Source organism: Balaenoptera ricei, chromosome 16, assembly GCF_028023285.1.
Source record: "Balaenoptera ricei isolate mBalRic1 chromosome 16, mBalRic1.hap2, whole genome shotgun sequence".
Taxonomy (NCBI): Eukaryota; Metazoa; Chordata; class Mammalia; order Artiodactyla; family Balaenopteridae; genus Balaenoptera; species Balaenoptera ricei.
Window position 1 is genome coordinate 18,046,016 of NC_082654.1, and position 21,727 is coordinate 18,067,742.

At 43.8% G+C, this 21,727-nt stretch overlaps 1 protein-coding gene across 1 annotated transcript in view; it reads right to left on the reverse strand.

The window, feature by feature from the left end:
• Window positions 1-21,001, reverse strand: part of ACSL5 (acyl-CoA synthetase long chain family member 5) — a 41,631-nt gene extending 20,630 nt beyond the window's left edge. Inside the window, exons 1-3 of the mRNA XM_059899481.1 lie at window positions 20,759-21,001; window positions 4,774-4,958; window positions 1,278-1,383 (exon numbers count right to left, since the gene is read on the reverse strand). Of these exons, the coding sequence (XP_059755464.1) occupies window positions 1,278-1,383; window positions 4,774-4,929 (262 nt within the window). The 5' untranslated portion in view covers window positions 4,930-4,958; window positions 20,759-21,001. The remainder of the gene's footprint in view (window positions 1-1,277; window positions 1,384-4,773; window positions 4,959-20,758) is intronic.
• Window positions 21,002-21,727: the final 726 nt, after the last annotated feature.

Here is a 21,727-nt window from a genome sequence, read left to right on the forward strand (position 1 = left end):
TTTAAAAATGGGGGTGAGGGACTTCCCTGGTGGCGCAGTTGTTAAGAATCCACCTGCCAATGGAGGGGACACGGATTCCATCCCTGGTTGGGAAGATCCCACATGCCGCAGAGCAACTACGCCCGTGCGCCACAACTACTGAGCCCATGTGCCACAACTACTGAAGCCTGCACGCCTACAGCCTGTGCTCCACAACAAGAGAGGCCACTACAATGAGAAGCCCGTGCACCACAACATAGAGTATCCGTCACTCGCCGCAACTAGAGAAAGCCCGCGCGCAGCAGCAAAGACCCAACGTAGTCAAAAGAAACCAAAAAAACCAAAAAAACAAACAACGATGTCGCAACTAAGATGTGGTGCAGCCAAAACAAACAAACAAATAAATAAATATTTAAAAAATAAAAATAAATAAAAATGGGGGTGATAGCAACTAATCCCTGTGATGTAGGGAAGATAAAGTAGATGATATCTGTGCAATACTATAGGCTGGTTAGCACTCGACTATTAAATATTGTCGTAGTCATAATTAAAAGGTAGAAGGGAAGGGATGAGAAGAGGTCACAGAGGTAAACCTCCGCCTGGACTGAATATCACCCAAAAGAAAAAAGTTATAGGGAGAGTTATAAGCTAGTTGATTTTGAAAGGAAACTAGTGTACCTAGCATCATGTTCAATGATACAAGATAGAATTACTGAGCTTTGATATTTTCCAAATGAACCTACCAAAGGTCATGTGGTGATGTTTCTAAGAAAGTCCAAAAGATAATTACCTTCTGTGATACTATGAGCAGCAGCATGGGCCAGTAGTATGGCACTGGGGGGCAAGGGCAAGGTAAGAAGTCAGGAGGCCTGAATACTAATTCTGGTTCAGATTCTATAATGCAGGGAATTGCATTTATGAAAAGCATGTTCCTAAACAAATAAAATATACTAGTGAATTAATCAAAATACTTTCCTACTGTTAACTCTTTAACAACAACTTGGCCAGGAAGTTCTCCTTGTGTTAAGTGAGAAACAGATTCAGAGAGGCAAAGTGGTTTATGTAAAGTCGCACAGCTGGAAATAGAAGAACTGGGTTTCAAACCCAAGTCTGTCCTACTAGACAGTTTACAGCACCCATCCTGATACTGCGCTCACGTCCCCTCCACGCTGTATTTGTGATTCTTCTTGGACCACCACATTTAAACAGCTAGAGTTTTAGAAGTGAGACTGGGAAGGAGAGGTATGGAACAGGACCCCACCTTGGCCTTACAGGCAAGGTGAGACAGCCAGGCTTACCAGACACGGCAATTCCTCTTTGGAAAACTTCATACATCGTCTTGGCATCTGAGAAGTAGTAACGTATTAGGTCATTGTCCTGGCAAGGACCTCTCCGTGCTCCTCCCTAAGACACAAGACCAAGTTTAGGTTAAGACCGAGTCTTTCCCCACCCTTTCCAAACCCTTATGGATTGAATTGAAAAGAACATAAGCACTGACTATTGAGGTCACAGCGATGACCCTTTTAGTACTCAATCAATCAATTTTTTAAATCTCAAAATTGTGGTGTCTTCATATCAGAGAAATCCAGAGATTGTCACAGTTATGTTTTTGGCAATCTCCCCCCACCTCCCTAGGCATACACGCATGTGCGTGCACACACACACACACACACACACATACAAAAGAGATAATACTATAGTTATATAGTTTTAAAAAAATCATGTTAAGTTTAAACATCTATCAAATGCATACTATGTTCCAGTCACTGAGCAACTACTGTAGATGCAAAGTGAGTTAAGACAAAATTACTGCCCATGAGCACCCCATAAATGGGAGTTTTTGGAGCTGGGGTAGGGTGAGAGGGGAAAAACATGCAAATATAACACTGTGATGTACATGCTGTAATAATTGTTTTGGGAGATGAATGAAGTGAACAATTCTGTATCAAGTAGAAAGGCTACAGAGAAGAAATAATATTTCAATAGAGACTTTGAAGATAAGTAAGCATTTACCAAAATGATGTGGTTTCATAGAGCAGAGGGAAAGGAGGGTAATTCAAAGTGAAGGAATAGCCTGAATAAAGGCACAGAGGAAGCAACAAGGATTGACTGTATAGCACAGGGAGTTATACAGTGTCTTATAATAACCTATAATGGAATATCATCTGCAAAAAAAACCAAAAAACAAAAACCACTATGCTGTACACCTGAAACTAACACAGTATTATAAATCAACTATACTTCAATTAAAATAAAAAAAAGAAGGTACAGAGGCAAGAAATCACACTGAAGATTCTGGTGGGCAGCTCGAGAACAGGGTATTTGAGAAAGAGGGAGTAGCTAGGGATTTGTCTAGAAATGTCAGTGGAACTACAGGATCAGGCCCTGATCTAGATACTGCAGCTGCAGTAAGAGCTATAGGCATGGTTCAACCCTCATGAAAGTTAGTTTAGAGAAGCATAGACATCAATTAAATAAGCATTCAAAACTGTAAATTACTACCAAGATAAGGGCTATAAAAGTACAAGGTAATCCATGAGGCTATAACAAGAGATCTGACTTAATCTGGAGCATCAGGAGATTTCCATCAGATGTCACATTAAGTCAAGACATCAGAAATAAAGTTCTTTGGGGACTTCCCTGGTGATGCAGTGGTTAAGAATCTGCCTGCCAATGCAGGGCCCACGGGTTCGAGCCTTGATCCGGGAAGATCCCACATGCCACATAGCAACTAAGCCCATGCGCCACAACTACTGAGCCTGTGCCCTAGAGCCCATGCACTACAACTACTGAGCCCACGCATCTAGAGCCTGTGCTCTGCAACAAGAGAAGCCACCGCAATGAGAAGCCTGCGCACCACAACGAAGAGCAGCCCCCGCTCGCTGCAACTAGAGAAAGCCTGCGCAAAGCAACAAAGACCCAACGCAGCCAAAAAAAAACCATTTAAAAAAATAAATTAAAAAAAAAAGAAATGAAGTTCTTTTTCTAGAAAAGAAAGATGGGGTCTTGCTGTCTACTTACATAGATGCACTGAGGAAGAAGGAAGGACGAAAGATGACTCAACTCAACTTTAGGCAATTGGGTAAGAAGAGATGCATTTAACTGAGCTAGAGCAGGAGGGGAAGCGGGAAAGGGCACATGCGTGCATGTATGTGTGTGTGTGTGTGTGTGTGTGTGTGTGTGTGTGTGTGTAAGGGAGAAGACATGCAGTACAAAGATGTGTGGAGCCTGAGGTACTTGAGTGTCACTGAGATAGATTGGAACTCACCGGAGAGGTCAGAAGTAGAAAGTCAGATTTGGGTGTCGTAGCCTTTTAGGTACATATTCATGTCATAGAAGAGGAGGGATTTTCTCAAAAGCAGTGAGGATTGAAAGCAGGGATTGGCAGACTATAATCTGGAGCCAAACATAGCTTCTCACTGGTAAAATAAAATTATACTGTAGCACAGTCATGCGCATTCATTTACATATTTTCTGTGCTTTCACGCTATAACAGCAGAGTTGAGTAGTTGCAACACAACCCACGTGGTCTGCAAAGCCTAAACTCTTCACTGTCTGGCCTTCACAGAACATGTTTGCCAACCCCTGCTTTAGAGGAATCAAGAGATGGTGAGACCAACACTGTAGGATGAGGAGAGGAAAGAACCTAAGTGACAAAGAAAGAAATCTTTCCTTCTTAGGAAGAAATCTCATTGAAGGATACGATGAAAGGCAAACGTAGAAGTTTTAGGAACGAAGAAGTGTCAAGTCAATTGAAAGGAAGAGGCTGAAGAATCACTGAATTAAGAAGTTAGATTATGAGTGATGCAGAGAAGTCTGGGGAGATGGTAGTGATAAAGGTCAGATCTCAGTGGGTTGAAGTTCAGAAGAGGGAATCAACAAATGGACTGCTCTGAAAGACTCGGGGGAAAAGGGAGGCTTGAAAAGAGATGGTGGCCTGAAGCAGCACCATCAGCAGGGCAGGAAGGTGCTGCTGCAAATCTTCCAAATAAAAGGGAGGGGGGCGGAGAGCGGAGGCAACTGGAGTAAGATTCCCGAGTAGAAGAACAGAGTTTGTAAAAAGATCAGAAGGGGTTAGCTTTACAAAGGAACAGGAATGCTTTTTTCTCTGAAAAGGGTTGAAGATGAAAAATCATGAGAGAAAATTCTTGGAGCTTTCCCTTAGCTCAGAGATATAGGAGGCGGTGTGATTTGCTGAAAAGTCAGGGAATTGAGGGGAAAAGCCCAGTTCAATGTCTGTCGTTTTAAGAGGGAACATTAACTCAAAGCTGGTATTTAACTCAATAACTTCTTTACTATTCTCAGACACTGGGTGTCTTGATGAACATGTTCTCCTGTCCCCAAAGTACTGACTCCATCATCTAGATCGTGGGTCAGCAAACTTTTTCTGTAAAGGGCTTTGTAAATGCTTTAGGCTTCGTGGAACACATATGATCTATCACTCTTTTTAATTTTTTTTTACATATCCCTTGAAAAATATAAAAAACATTCTTAGCTTGCTACTCACACAGAAAAAGGTGGATTTTGCCTTCAGGCTGTAGTTTGCCAACCCCGGATCTAGATTACTGGCATCACAAAACCAGTAAAAGCTGTGATTTCATTTTTATTACAAAGGAAAATATGCCATGACTAGAAATGTTGACATATAGATTTTGGGGTTTTTTGCTAACCAAGAAGACTTATTTTCCCATACTACCCCCCCACCCCCAGTCTCCTTCACCAGTGATCCTCAGGTCTTGAATTAGTTTGTGCTTGATCAAGTTTGACAAACTGAAAAGGTGCTGGGTAAGTTACCTCGAGTCCCACCGATTGCTTGTTCAGATCAACAAGAGGCAACACGGGATGAGGTCTGTTAATCAGCCACAGGAATATGGCGGCTCCAAAGGTCAGGATGCAGATCAATGCCGGAGTTGGAAGTGGGGAAAACAAGAAGTTAAAGATAAAAAGCATCTTTGTGAATAGCAGCAGGAAATTCAGGCCTAAAAAAAAAAAGAAGGAAAGAAAAAGTTAGAGGAAATGGCCATATATTTTTACTCAATAGTTCTGTGTTTACAGAAAGAACACACACACACACACACACACAGCTTCTAGCCCTCCAAATAACCAGGGTTGGACCACTTTAGCAGCTGAATTTCTCCCACTGTTTACCTTAACATTGTCGAGAATAGTAGAATGCATTCTCTACCCTTGCTACTTGACTGTCCTCCCACAAGGCGGAAAGGATCAAAGGAAACAGGTTAATCATTTCCCAGACAATTTTGAGAAAGGACTACCCTTTAATTTTTTGACTGTCAAAGCCTAGAAGAAGCCCTCTGGACCCAAAATAAGCTGGTAGTCAGAGGAGGGGGCTCCAGAGAGCTCCCCCTGCCCAAGCAGACTGAGGGTCACGAAGGACTCTTGCAACTGCATCTCCCTAGTATAACCAGACAGAAGAGGGAACCTCAGGAGAGGTGACACCACCCATCTTAGAAATTAAGCATTCTCCTGTGAAAGACATTTCCTGCTGGCCAGATATGCCTTGCTCATTGCTTTCTTTTCTGAGCCATCGGGGGGGGGGTGGTCTCAGAGATCAACAGCATCACAACTTGCCAGGTCCAAAGTCCTCTCCTCCAGGGAGCCTGGAGGAACCATTTTTATTGGAGGCAACTTTAGCCAGGTCTGCAGGAAGGATGCAGGAGAATGGGCCTGACACATGGTAGCAGGTGAGCATTGAAGATTTAGGCCGGGAAGTGATCTCAGCGAACCAAAAGAAACAGTCTTTCCCCCACAGCTCAGCTTTTCTTGTAGTTTCCAGCTTCAAACTACTCTAACAGTAGGCATTAACATTTGAGTGGGTCCTAGGAACTTATTCTCGCTGAAGCCGTCTCTCCCAGATCTTGCCTCACAACTTTCAGACTTGACTAGGACAATAACAGCATCAAACAAATGAGCACCAACTCTATGCCAGGCACTGAGCTGTGTTGTTTGCATGGATTATCTAATTGAAATCGCATTTTACAGACAAAGAAAATAGAAACTCCCAGAAGTAGTGACTTGTCCAAGGTCACTCACCATTTGCCACTGCTGCTTCCCCATTAAAATCTACAAAATCACAACCCATTTTTTCCTTATAGAGTCTAGCCACACAGTTCAAGGAGACTGAATTCATCTGGCACCTTACAGGTCACAGCAAAAGCATTTCAGATTTTGTATTCTTTAAAGTTTACTGCAACGCCCTATATCTCAGAGATGAAACCAAACATTCCTACTCAAAAGCAAGAGAGCAAAGCAAGTCCGATAAAAAGTCATAGCCACCCTTAGAGCTTTGGGACAGCTGCCATTAGCTGGCATCTGGAACTTTCGCCATTAAGGGAAACAGTTCATTCCACTCTAACAAAGGCTATAAAGCCTAGAAATTTTGTGTGGGAACAGTAACAGTCACAAGAAGCCCTGAGTCACTTTTCATCATTTTTCTACCCCTTGATTGGTTATTACCTGAGTTTAGAGTAGTTCCTTTCCATTTTATGGAGGAAAACTGGACTTCCAGAGACTGGGATGACTGTCTCAACTCTTTGGTTTCTTCCACATTGTGTTTAGGTAACGAAAAGGAAGATTAAAAAAAAGCCAGACCCCAAAGGTGCTAGTTTACCTAACAACAGGTGCTATTATGACCACCTGCCAGGATTCTGAGAGCTGGGATTTTTGTAATCCAGCCTTGGCCAAACTTGTGTGGTAAGGCAGTCCAGGAGGCAAAGCATGTTAAAGAGCCAGCCATGCGGGACACCATTCCAAGGCCGGCCACCCACCCCAGGCTGAGAAGGCGGGCTGCCCCAGGGGAAGCTGCAAAATTCACAGGACAGGTAGCAATGCCAAAGGGAGGGGAAACCTGCTTTGTGCTCAGCCATCTCTGCCTATTGCCAACCCCTTTCCTCAGCCTGGGGTACTGCCACCAGTCTGGTGGTACCTTAGAATCTGGGATTCTGCCCTTTACCTTCATCCCTCCTCAAGTAAAAGATTCTTACCTGCACCTCCCTTCTTGGATACAAGAACAGATTGTTGCACTGAGGACTTTTGCCCTCTTCTTACACATGGCAGCTTTACATTTCAGTGGGAGACTTAATGGGAGACTTTGCAAACAACGTCTTCAAAAGAGGGTCTAAAGGTGAAATGTGGTAGTGTGGGATGGGGGAAGAAGGAGGGTGAATTGCCTGGCAGGTAACACAAAGGGAGGAGAGAGAGAGAAAGAACCCATGAACAGCCTAAAGGTGGCACCTGCTGTCCACCCTGGCTGATTCTTACCATGTAGTAATGTGAGCCCAGGGTCACCAGATGGTCAGATTCTTTACTCCCTAGCAAACCTGGAACACTGGATTTTTATGAAACCTCAATTTTAACTTCTGGCTCCATTAGTAAGGGTCTGGTATGGGATAAACGAAAACACATCTGGTTTAATCCAGACCACGGTCTGCCAATTCTTGAGCACTCCTTTTAGGTATACTCCTGTCCTACTGCCCACAAATGGGATGAGCCTGGCCACTTCACTACCTTGCCTACACTGGCAAGGGACTTTATTGGCAGAAAACACTGAAAGGTGTATCTATTTGTCAACTGAAATAGCTTACTCACTTTGTTTGCTATTGCTGACCAGGTATCCAAATAGGATACACACAGAATTTCAGATGCTTCCTCCCTGCCTCCCCACATTGTAAAAAATTGAGGTAAAATTCATATAACATAGAATAAACCAGTTTTAAAATGTACAATTTCGCAGCATTTAATACATTCACAGTGTTGTGCAACCACCATCTCTAGTTATTTCCAAAACGTTTTCATCACCCCAAAAGCGGAAACCATTAAACTGTAACTCCCATTCTCTCCTCCCCCTCACCCCTGGCAGCCACTAATTTACTTTCTGTTTCCATGTATTTACCCACTCTGAATATTTCGTATAAATGGAATCATGTAATATGCGACTCTTTGTGTCTAACTTCTTTCACTCAGCATAATATTTTTAAGGTTTATCCATGTTTAAGGTTTAGCATGTATCAGTACTTCATTCCTTCTAATGGCTGAAGAATGTTCCATTGTATGGATAGACCACATGTTGCTGCTCCAGTCATCAGTTGGTAGATATTTAGGTTATTTCCACATTTTGGCTGTGGTGAATAGTGCTATGAACATTTGTATACAAGTTTTGTTTGAATACCTATTTTCAATTCTTTGGGGTAAATAGTAGTGGAATTGCTGGGTCACATGGTAATTTTACATTTAATTTTTTGAAGAACCACCAAACTGTTTTCCACAGTAGCTCTATCATTTTACATTCCAACCAGCAATGTAGAGGATTCCAATTTCTTTACATCCTTACCAACATTTGCTATTTTCTTTTCTTTAAAAAAAAAAAAAAATAATAGCCATTCTAATGGGTGTGAAATGACATCTCATTTTGATTTTGATTTGCATTTCCCTAATGACTAATGATGTTTAGCAAATTTCATGTGCTTTTTGGCCATCTGTATTTCTTCTGTGAAGAAATGTCTATTGCAGTCCTTTGCCTATTTTTAAATTGGGCTGTTTGTCTTTTTGTTGTTGACTTGTAAGCCTTCTTTATATATTCCGGATACTAGATCCTTATCAGATATATGATTTGCAAATATTTTCTCCCAATGTGTAGGTTGTCTTTTCACCATATTGATAGTCTCCTTTTTAATGCACAACACACACACACACATTTTGAACCTAGGATGCTAGCACTAGAGAAGATTTGCAACCATATCATGTAACTCTCTCACTGTTTAAATGGGAGAAACCAAGGGTCTGAGAAAAGGCAAGACCTTCAGGTTACACCACTACTGGACTGGTTGCCATTCCAAACTTTAGAAACCATGAACACTTCCAGATATGTTCAAGTAAACAAGGGGAGAAGCCACCATCTCTCTCGTCATGTGTCCTGTGTCACTCAAATTACAATCCTGGATCGGTCACTCCACAGAACCCCTTGCAAGCTTTTCCTCTTCCCTTAACGTCACTCCCAGTTGGGAAAGAATGGAGTAGGGACAAGTGCAATAGCAGTAAAGAAAAGAGGAAGGAGAGCGGTGTTACACTGTATCTGGGAGTTCTTGTTTGAGGTTATCTACAGATGGTTGAACAAGCCACAGGCTGGCCCCAAGTGGGAAGCTTCCTCCGCTTTCTGATGTGGTAATAGTGACACGCCTTAGTCCCATACCCCAGGATGCCCATCTGTCCTCAGCCCTTCCCCTTGACTCACTCTCCAGGGTCCTCACTTCCTCTGTGGTTTGAATGGCCGCAGCCAACATTACTCATCTGGCTCCTGACATGTTGAATTCCCAAGCTTGCTGAAGGACACCTCCTGCCTTCATACCTGCTTGCAAGCTCCCAGGACCAGCCTTGGTACCTAGGTTATGACCACCCTCCATATCAGCTTTGGGTTTTGCTCCTTTGAAGATTTGGGGCAGCATGTCTTCATTGTCTCATTTTCCTTGGATAAAGTCCTTAAATGACCCCCTTCTACTCTAATATTCATGTTTTTGGTCAACTATGTTTACTGCTATGAATCTTTCAGATTATCCCTATAGTCTATAAATAATTTGTCTTTTGATAGTCCCTTTCACTTAAAAGATTTTATTTTTCTGCTGTGTATTCTGCTCTTCAAGCGTAAGTCCACTCCCATCTTAGGGTCTCTGTATCTGCTCTTCTTTTTGCCTGAAACACTGTTCCCCAGATCTGAAATGGTTGTGTATTGCTTATAGGTCAGATCTCAACTCCAATGTCATTTCCTCAGGGGCTCTCTCTGATCACCCTATTTAATATTGCCCTTTCCACCTCAGTCACTATTATGGACCCTGCTTTCTCTTCTCCATGTCACTGCTTGCTATCTGAGATAGTCCTGGTCCCTTATGGTCCGTTGCCCCTACTGAACTGATGCTTTAATTGGAACAAGGATTTTTGTTTTGTTCACTGCTGTGCTTCCAATGCCTGCACCATGCCTGGCACACAGTAAACTTTCAATGAGTGGTTGCTGAATAAATGACCGGTTTTCTAGGTCAGAATTATCTGTTCTAAATACTTTCAGTTGACCCACTTTTCCCTTAATAAAACTCTCTCACCCCCAAACTCTTCAATCTTAAATCATCAAAAGTCACTCTGGACAATCTTGAGATAGGTACTCCTGATCAATATTTTGGCAGGGTATTAGGTTCGGGATGATGGATGGTGAAAGGATGTATTTCTAACATATATCAAAAACCAGTCAGGATCAGTCTACTCCTCCAGGTTTGGAAGAATCTGCAGGATGGATCTTATCAAATGAAGTCATCTACAGTGTTAAGTGGATAAAAGGTCCAGCCTAGAAATACATGATTCTGTTGCCCTGGGTTTTTGGAATTCAAGGGACAATAAGACTAATTATCTTTGCTTTTAGTCTTGAAGAACTAATTATTTTCTATTCAATAATGAGATATAGATTGCAATTATAAGCTTTTTTTTTTTTTTAATAAAGTCTCTTTATTCTTTTTTTTTTTTAATTAATTAATTAATTAATTTATGGTTGTGTTGGGTCTTCGTTTCTGTGCGAGGGCTTCCTCTAGTTGTGGCAAGTGGGGTCCACTCTTCATCGCGGTGCGCGGGCCTCTCACTATCGTGGCCTCTCTTGTTGGGGAGCACAGGCTCCAGACGCGCAGGCTCAGCAATTGTGGCTCACGGGCCTAGTCGCTCCACGGCATGTGGGATCTTCCCAGACCAGGGCTCGAACCCGTGTCCCCTGCATTGGCAGGCAGAGCAATTATAAGCTTTAAAAGAATCTGCCTTCTAGAAAGTGGCACACTCATTTGGACTTAATTGGTTTTCTGTTCTCTTGCATGTATGGGCTCATTCTGAGGTGATAGAAAGTTCATTAAAAGGGAGACCAGAGTCCCCAAGTTCTTACACGCAGTTAATTAACACATTCTTCCATACTGAATTACTTACTCTCTCTTAGAGACTATGTCACAAATCTTCTCAACTCATAATGACTCCAAAGGGGCCTATGTGTTATTAAGGAGGCTGTATATGAAAGTTCTGCTTTCTTGGTTGGGCTTTAAGTTCTAATCCAGACTCCATTGTTATTTCCCTAAATTTCTGCCACCCCCAATTTAGGAGCCCTCCATATCATTCCTTAACTGCATAGTTAATATATATAGACAAACCCCAAAGTAATGGCAACAGGTCAATAGGACATTACAAACCAATAGCCTCATGAGCATACCTGGGAGGATCTGATAACCTTTTCCTTTATATGCAATGAATGTGAACCAGTTAAGAGTTCTATTGCAAGATCCTTCACCCAGCTTTCTCAGAGCTCTGGAGCTAAGGAGTTTTCACCTTTCCTTACACCAGTTTACTCTTCTGTAGCACATGGAGTTTTCTTCTAATAAGAAATAAAATATAACATGATTTGAGACAACAATCCTCTTTCGCAAAACTTAGTCAGAGAAAAGGCTGATATGAGGACCTACTGTATAGCACAAGGAACTATACTCAGTATCTTGTAATAACCTATAATGGAAGAGAATGTAAAAAAGGAATATATATATTTATATATATGTATAATTGAATCACTTTGTTGTACACCTGAAACTAACACAACATTGTAAATCAACTATATTTCAATACAAAATTAAAAAAATGGAAAAGCATTGGTTCCTAAGGAGGGTAAACCTCAGCTACCCATGTTATCTTAAATGAGTCAGAAAGGGCCAACATTCAGTTATATCCAAGATAAAATTTATTGTCATATTTCCCAATTTAAAAAAAAATTGCTGAGAAGGGAATCCTAAAATCTCTCTAAAGAAATAAGAGGCAATTAGAAACCATGAGATATTTCAGTAAGGTGGCCAGTTACCAAATCAGTAGCCAGAAAGTCAATAGCTTTCCTATATTTTGTGCAAATAACTAATTCGAAAATAATGGAAAAGGTGCCATTCCCAATAGTGTATATAAGAATAAATGTGTAAAACCTACATTTAAAAAGTTCACATCCGAGGGACATAAAAAGACTTGAATAATGGAAAGACATACTTGAAATAGTCAAGGGGTCCAATCTCCCTAAATAAATTTATACATTTAATGCAACCCTAATAAAGACCAATAGGATTTTCTTGGGAAATTAAAAAGTTAAAGTTCACCCAGAAAAATAAAACTTACAAAAATAGTCAGAAAGTTTTTGAAAAGTAACAGGAATTGGGTGGGTAGCAGAGAGGTTACCCAAACACTACCAAATTTGCTTACTATGGAGCTATAGAAGTTTTCTATTGATCATAAATAGACAAATCTATGTAATGAGATAATCCTGAAATACTCCCAGTGGATGCTATTATCATATACTAAATTGCAGTCCAAATCAAGATAGATTTTTTTCACTTACAATCAATGTGTTGAGACAAGAGACTAGCCATTCAGAGAGAATACCGAAAGTTGATTACTGTCTTACCCCTAAAACAAAAATACATTGGAGATGGATCAAAGACTAAATATAAAACATTGAAAACCATGAGAGTATTTGAGGATAAAAAGTATGAGAGAATTGTTTTTTATAATCTTGGCATGGGGAAGACTCAAGACAGACACAAAACCTAGAAGCTATAAAAGGGAAATGTTGGCAACTTTGACTACACAAAACTTTAAAAGATATTTGCCCTGCAGAACAGATACCAGAGACAAAGTCAAAGATAAACTGGAAAAAATATCAAATATTCCAGATAGGCAAAGAGCTCATTTCCTCAGTAGAAATGTGTAGAAGTCAATGAAAAACAAAATACAACCCAGTAAAACCAAGGGCAGAGGGCATGACCAGAAAGTTCATGGCAAAACAAACAGGTTACTTAAAACCAGGGAGAGACATTCAGCTCCACTTATAGTTTTTTAAAATGCAAACTTAAATGAAATGCCTTTTCCCCATCATTTAGATTCGCGATGATGAAACAGTACAAAATGCACTATCAATCACGAAGACGTAAACTTGGGGCAGCCTCCGTAGGGATGTGCCCATTGCCCGCTACCACAATTTAAAATGTGTTCCCTTTGACCTAATGACCCTACTAGTAATTTATTCCATAGAAAGACATCAGTTCAATAAAAAGTGCATCACTTTAAATGGCTGTTTGAGGCACCGGTTAGGAATATGGACCCTGAGTCACACTGCGCTTAATCCTTGTCTGTGGTCAGCTTTGTGACCTAGGGTAGATAACTTCTGTGTGTTCTCTCATCCATAAAATGGCAATACTAGTATCTCCCTCATAAGGCTGTCACCATGATTAAAGGAGTTCATGTACCTGTATGGTGCTTAGAACAATGCCTGAAGCATGGGCTCAGGTATGAGCTATTCTGTTCATCATCATTAATCTATAGGATTGCTGATAATGTCAGACACCAGGAAAGCCTTCCTTGATAGGAGAGTAACCAGATAAATTATGGCACTTACACACAATGGAATTCTTGGCAGGTAGTAAGGAGAATAAAGCAGGTCTGTATATACTGATAAGGAAAGAACTATGTGAAATACAACCAAGTAGAAAGGAAAAAACCCACTTGGACAGTGTAGTGTATGCTTTTGTGTTTCTGAAAGAATAATCCTCATAGGAAAAGACAGACTGAAGAGGAGAAATTATGAATGGATTGTCCAGAAAGTTTTGAGTATTCAGTCATTCAGCCAAAGATATTTAAGGGCTTGACTGTATATCATCAGCATCATTCCAGGTGCTGGGGATATAGCAGTGAAACCCTGCTCTTGTGGGGTTGTATTTTATTGGGAGTTTGGCGACAAGCCTGAACAAGAACTAGATTATAGAATACTGTGGAATAAAAACTATATTAGGGAAAGAGGATTGAGTGTACAGCAGGGGGTGAATTTTAATTAGGGAGGTTACAGTAGGTATTATTGGGACGGTAACACTTGAGAGTATGTATCATTTAATCTGTAATATGCATGCTTTTTTTTAAAAAAAGAAAAACGTAAAATGAACAACTCTGAATTATCCCACTTCTGACTAAGGCAGCTGACTTAGAAAGTTCCACCACCTTGGTTGGTGGCATTTCATGTGACTACACCTGAGAATACAGCCTCAGCCTCGTTTCTAGAAGTGCAGCTCTCCCACCACTAAAGCTACATTCCATCAGTAGCCTTTTCCCTGCACTCACGTTACCTGCCAGTCTGGATGGCAGCTCTGAGGGTGGAAACGTTTTTCATTCATTCCCTTAGTGGATAAGAAACCAAAGGTGAAGGTTGAGTCATGGGGTCAAAGGGGGCCCGAAAGTGCATCTTTCAACATTCTCAGCAGTTGCTGAGCACAGAGGCTGGTGTAACATCCCAACCTACGAGCCTACAGATAACTTCTCAGCCACTCACCAGCGCCTGGTTGCTCAGGCCACCGCCTGGCACTAGCCTTCTCCACCAAGCAGGGCCGGGTTCCCAGGCCTGGGTGGCTCTCTTCCCCTGGGGGCCTGGCACCCAGTGTGCTCTGAAGCACACAGCCCACGGGATGCCCCCAGGCAGATGGGAAAGGGCCTCCTTGTCACCTCCACGGGGTCATTCACGTGTGGCCAAGCAGGAAGACAGCATTATCAAAGGGGATCCCTGTTAAAACCCCAAGGGTGGCGAAGCAGTCATTTCCACACCCCGGAAAGATTCTGTGAGTGCTTAAATAACTAAAACAGGAAACAGAGGGACCTCCCTGGCGGTCTAGTGGTTAAGATTTCACCTTCCAATGCAGGGGGTGCAGGTTCAATTCCTGGTCAGGGAGCTAAGATCTCACATGCCTCAGGGCCAAAGAAACAAAACATAAAACAGAAGAAATACGGTAACAAATTCAAAAAAGTCTTTAAAAATGGCCCACATCAAAAAATCTTAAAAAATAAAAGCCAAAAAAAAACAGGGAAGAGATACCAATCTCCCACATTTGTTTTTCCTAGCCCAATTCCTAGGCCACACCCAACAGTTCCAGTTTGTCAGGCGGCTGGCAGAGAGGAGGTGAGGGCTAGGCTTGGGACAGTTCCCTGACCCACCAGCAAGCATAACCGTAAATAAATCCTCAGGGTTTCGATGTTTTTCCACTGGTGATATCTTTGCTACCGAATAGCACAGGAAAAGCTGTAGGAGTCGGATCAGCTCTTTCCTTGGGTTTGGGTCTCGGGGGTCCCTGGGGCTCAGCTGACAACTTGAGCTGCCTCTCCCAGGCAGAGGCTATCTTAATGCAGCACTGTGCCCGACATACGGTGGGAACCCACTGAGTGCCCTCGAGCCAACCTCCCCTTTCGCTCACCATTAGCACAAGTTCAGAGGAAGGCACCGAGGGAGGGGAGTCTACTGAAGGAAACAGGTTGCAAAACTCATTCCCGCAATGACACGATGTGCGCCTAGACACAGTGGGGGGTCGGGGGGTGGGGACAGCCGCTGAGCCCTCGTCAGAAATGCCACAGCCGGACTTCCTGCTACAGCAAGGGCAACACTAAGCAACCCGACCCGAGTGAGGTCAAGGTTCACTCATCCTACAAGCATTCGAATATATGAGCACCTACTATGTGCCCGGCAGTGTGTCCAGCATGCGGAAACTACACTCAGAGTTCATAGTCCAGTAGGGGATGAAGCCAATTCCCCAGGCAGGAAACAAATGCTCTGTGGAATGTACCCCAGCTTTGGGAGCATCTGCTCCATACATTCTGGAGAAAGTATGTATGTGGCAAGAGATACATTTACCCTCTGCACTTTAAATTTACGTATAATTTCCTTTGAATGAGGCAAACCAAGATCTTAGACTCAGTGTATGCCCAGCACTGTGCTGTGTGCAAAGGGCCAAACACTTAGAAGGCACAGCTCCTGCCCTCTGGGGACTTATGGGTCCATCGAACACTAAAATCACTTATACAGGGCTTCCCTGGTGGCGCAGTGGTTAGGAATCCGCCTGCCAATGCAGGGGACACAGGTTCGAGCCCTGGGCCGGGAAGATCCCACATGCCGCGGAGCAACTAAGCCCGTGCGCCACAACTACTGAGCCTGCGCTCTAGAGCCCACGAGCCACAACTACGGAGCCCAAGTACCACAACTACTGAAGCCCGCGGTGCCTAGAGCCCGTGCTCCGCACCAAGAGAAGCCACCGCAATGAGAAGCCCGCGCACCGCAACAAAAGAGTAGCCCCCGCTCGCCACAACCAGAGAAAGCCCGCGCACAGCAATGAAGACCCAATGCAGCCAAAAATAAATAAATAAAATAAATTAATTAAACAAAAATTTTTTAAAAATCACTTATACAAGGATTCAGTGTGCAAGATAAGCTAATGAATATGAAGAAGGGAGAGGCCAGTGTAGACTGGAGTAGGTGGAGGTGGCTGTAGACCCTCAAGGATATGTGGTCCTTGATCCCCTGGCTTTATTGACAATAGTCTTATGTCCAGGGTCAATCAAGGATGACCACCCCACCAAGGAGGCCAATGGCTGGTAAGACCCCAACTATGATTCCAACCAGGGTCACTGTCACCAAACTATCTTTCTCCATTGTTGTCTGTGTCTCTCCATCTTCTTTTCCATGGAGAGAGCAGTCACCATATTAGGTTGGATAAACCTAAGTAGAAAAGAGGAAGAGGAATACCCGGATGTGGGGTGAGAGGTGCAGCAGGGTTACAGGCACCAAAGTGGGACAAGCGTGAAGGGAGATGGTGAAGAGACATGTCTGATGGAGATAGAGGATCCACCTTTAGTTGAAAGGGAAAAAAGACAAAGTCTCCAAAGGGCTGAGTAAGACAGTGTCTGGGGCCTGGTATAGACACTACACCACTGGAGTCATTTGGTTCACAAACACCAGAGAGCCTTGGGATGCCAGGCCTTGGTGGGGTGGGTGGGATTTATCAGGTAAGCCTTCATTAAGTCAAATGCCAAAATCCTCTTAACTCAGTCCATGAAGATCACATAGGATAGTTGCTGAGCCACTCATAGGCTGGTGACAGGCAGTGACAAATCCCACCGGATCTTAGATCGACTTAGTCAACCTTGATCTACTACTGTGCTTCCAACAAGCCATAGTCCAGCAGCTCTACCCTGAGGAGATTCTTGTCTCAGTAAACATTCCCAAAGGCCTCCCAAGCCTATTGCTGACCAAGTGAATTATGAGAATGCTGAGGTCAGGAGAACCAGTACCATCCACTGGAGTTGATAAGAGCCTGTATAAAGATAGGCTGGACAAAGTGCTAGCACCCCGTCACCCAGGCCAGGATAAAGACAGGCTGATGCAGGAGGCTGTGAAAGAGGTCTCTGCAGAAACAGCCCACTCGCTACCTGGTCGGGCAAGTGGTCAGAGGTCACCAGATTAGTGTGCAAACAAGCAGCTTTATTCCCAATAGTCTCATTTCCAGTGGCAAACATTTAAGGCCATTGCCTTTCTAGGTACCAGAGCAACAGCACTACCACTTACCAGATATGTGGCCCTGGGACAGTTACTTAATGTCACTGAGCATCATTTTCCCTCCACTGCACACCAGAAGGGGTAGGTAATTATCTCTACTTAAAAGGGATACTATGGGTAGACTTTCCAGTATGCTGTCCAGCACATAGGAAGCCCTCAGTGAAGATGAGCTCTCTTTTTCCCTCTTCCACTTAAGTCAGTTTCTAACTCCTTGTCAATATCAGATGTTCTATTTTGAGATGTCCCCAAAGAGAAGAGATGGTCATGATCTTTGTAGTATAACTGCCCTTCGACTTACATACAAAGGTCTTAACAACTCCTCATTTCTATTTAAACAGAGGATTTCTAGTTGGGGACCACATGGTCCACCTCTGAGCTCTGACCCCGCCATCTCCCTCAACCCTACCGCACCCCTGCATCCTCCCACAAGCCACTCACAACCTCACAACTCTTAGAGTAGAGTGACCCGTGGAGACCCAGAGATCTACAACAAGCTTCCCCACAGAGGGTGGGTACCAGGGCCTCGGCACAGCAGTACAAGGGCTGCCTGACTTTCCAAACTCCAAAACTCGTATTTATTCTAATGACATGAATTAAGAGCCTGAAAATACCAGCCTCTGTGCCAGGGGAAGAACGAGAGAGTACATTTCTGATCTCATGGTGCATGGTCAAATGGGGGAGAAACAGACCGGGATGTGTTTATAGCAGAGTGCGGCCAGAGCAGCGACGGCTGACCTCAGGGCTGCTGGGGACATGTCACCCTCATAGGGTGCCTCTGGACACGAGTCACCTGAGGTCACACTCCAAATGAGGGTCAGTTCATCTGCTGGCCAGGCATATGAGACAGACAGAAACAGAAACCTCCTTCCTGATTTCTAAAAATATCGCCAAATCCTGGTTTAGGAATTCACCTGCCTAGAGGTGGGAGGGTTTTTTTTTTTTTTTGAGGTGCAATTCATGTAACGTAAAATTAACCACTTTAAAGTGAACAATTCAGCGGCATTTGGTACATTCACAATGTTGTGCAACCACCACCTCTATCTAGTTTCAAAACACTTTCATCAACCCCAAAGGAAATCCTGTAACCACTAAGTGGTTACTCCCCATTCCTATTTCCTCCCAATCCCTAGCAACCAAGGATCGATCTGCTTTCCATTTCTATGGATTTGAAAGTGGGAGGATTTGCAAGGAAAAAGTTTCTCCCAGTTTCTAATTCTTTGGTCCATGCACTAAACTAGACTCATCAGAAATGGAGGCAGAGTTTGCCTTCAGAACTAAATGAGCCAGAGTTCAAATGCCAGCTCCAATCTCTTCATACTGTGTCCAGTTTATTTCTAAGTCTTGGTTCCCCTGTCTACAAAAAAACATACCTACCTCATAGGACTGTTTTGAAGATCAAAAGATAAAAGCCCCATAAATAAGTAAGCACTGGGGCTTCGCTGGAGGTGCAGTGGTTAAGAATCCGCCTACCAATGCAGGGGATGCGGATTGGGGCCCTGGCCCGGGAAGATCCCACATACCACGGAGCAACTAAGTCCGTGCGCCACAACTACTGAGCCCATGAGCCACAACTACTGAAGCCCGTGCGCCTAGAGCCCATGCTCCGCCATGAGAAGCCATTGCAATGAGAAGCCCGCACACCACGACAAAGAGTAGCCCCCGCTTGCTGCAACTAGAGGAAGCCCACACGCAGCAACGAGGGCCCAACGCAGCCAAAAATAAATAAGTTAAATAAATAAATTAAAACAAAACAAAAAAAACAGTAAGCACAGCACTGCACCCACAGTAAATATTCAAAGAATGGTAGCTGTGATATTTACATTCTAGAAAAATGTCAACCTGAAAAGTCTCTAATAAATATATGAAGTCAATATCTGCCCAGGTCACCATACATAAGAATCTTTTTAAAAATGAAAATTTCTAGGAAGTCCAGAGAGAGGTTAACTCTACACAGGAGTGGATGGAACACAGTTTTTAACATCACACCAACTGCAGCTTCTGTTCCAGTTGACAGCTGGCTGCTTTGTGATCTTGGGAAGGTGGCTTCACCTCTCTTAACCACCCATCTCCTAATACTATCTTAATGAAATGTCAGAGTACCCACTATGAGCTGGTGCGTAACTGGCTTCCTGTTCCCCCTCCCCCTTAGTTCCCTTCCTTTCTCCTTCCTGGACCCACAGCCTCCCTCTAGCATCTGTGGCCCCCACTGCAGGTTTAGGGCCTAGGCACTCAATGATACACTGATATTATTTTAGGTGTCATTGCCCCCAGAGAGTTAGAATAAAAGTTGGGAGAAAAGACTATTTCAGGTCAGGACCTCAACAAATGCTCGGCTGAAGCATTCTGTTTGGTCTGGATAATGTTTGAAAAAAACCCGTTAAATTGGAGTATGTTTATCTGGGTGCGCCTGCCTTGCATTTTGCCTCTCACCTGCATCTTATTACATATCACCTACTTTACTTAGCTCTATTGCCTGCCTCTTCTATAAGTATTTGTGACTCTTGTTTTATTTCAGTTTTTGTCCCTTTTATTGTGCCAAGCGTACAAGTGATGCCTACAAGATTTTATACCAAATCTCTTCCAAGACTATTCTGTGTTCACCTCAAATACTTGTCCATTGGAGGGGACAACCATAAAGTAACTCTCACGCTGGAATACAGAGGGAGGGATCACCAAAACCAATTATTCCTTTTTTTTCAACTGAACCAATCTTTTATTTTTAAATTAAATTAAATTTAGTTTAATTGTATTATTTTTTAAGACTGCCTCTGTTAGAGAATACCAATTACCTACAAACTGGAGCTATAGATCCAATCCTACTTTTCAAATCACCAAAAAGATGGATACCCACAGAAGGTAGTAAGCCCCAACTATGGAGTCCCTTTCCAACACTCACTCCTTGAAGGTCAAGTTCATCTTAGATTCAACTTGTGGCCCTACTCCTTAAAACAGATCCAACTTCATCCAGAAACCATTCCATTAGTCACGCATCGGGCAGCTCTTCCCTTCAGAAGGACTGAAAATCCATCAGGAAAATTGAGGACAACCCCCAGTGCAGCACAGGCGAGCTATAGGCAGAGGCTCAGGCTCACAAAAAGGGGTCTGGGTTGTGGTTCCCCTTCCCCAAGAGAGGCAGGAGAAAGGACTCCTCCACACTCCTCCTTCTCCTCCATGCTCCTGATGAGGAGGGTTTAAAGAAGTTCCTTAGAGACCAGGAAGAAAGTGAGCACTGACATGTGCCTGTGACACAGCAAGCTGCAGATTCGCCAGAGCTGGGGGTCAGGATGCCACCTGGGCTTCTGCCCCATACCCACGAGACCCCTTACTGAATACCCCCTCCAGCTGCCCCCTTACCCTGCGAGGGGACCACATCTCTTGGTGCTTCCAGGGAATGGGGCCTCCTGGCTCTGAGTTCCTCGTGGCACGAGTCCCTGCCCTCTCCCCTCACCCCCCGGTTCCTCCAGAGTCACGGGGGCTTCAGAACATTTCTGCAGGCTGAGGGTCCCCGGTTCTGAGCCGTCTGAGCCGTCAGGCCCCTGTCTGAGCTGCCCCGTGTCAGGAGTCAGGCCATGGCCAGCTTCTAACGTGCTCGGGGACTTCACTTCCTGGTTTTTCTTTCACAACTGAAAGTGGAAGCGTTCTGACCAGAAGGAGAAAGGCTGCTAAAGCTCTCCTGGCTCCGTTTCAAAGCCTTTACCATCAGTCCCTAAGGGCTGACACAGAAGCCAGACTGCATCCACGCGACTCACGCTCTCCCTGTTTGTCTGACTACCGCTAAACCAAGACCAAAAACCAGACGGAGATGACTGAGGTGCCCCCTGCAGACCACCAGTGTCAGAGAGGTGAGACCCCCTCCTTGGGTTCCCAGGCGAGGGAGGTCCAGCCACAGGGCACCTTGGCCCTCGCTTCCTTCCCAAGACTGTGGGGACACCTGGAGGCCAGCCTGGCCTGGCCAGCATTGCCGGCCAGCTGCGCACTGTGTCACCACCCACTCTCCAGTCCCCAGTGAGCCTGCCTCAGTCCCCGAAGCAGTGCTGATAAAGCCAAGAAAACAAGCACGTCAGGAACGACAGGGACAGCCACGGAGATCTGTTCCTTTCCTCTGACACATCCTTTTCGTACCTCATATTTTTAATTAAAAATGTATTCTGCTGTCTCCCTCACCTCCCAGATTACAACTGGGAAATTTTAAAATCAGGAATCCACAAGCACACATGCCATTAGCTGTCAGATTGATCCTGCCTCTTGGAGCCTCTGGAAAACTCCACTGTATACTCGTGAGACAACGACAGTGGAAAAGACAAATTACTTCTTGGTATTATT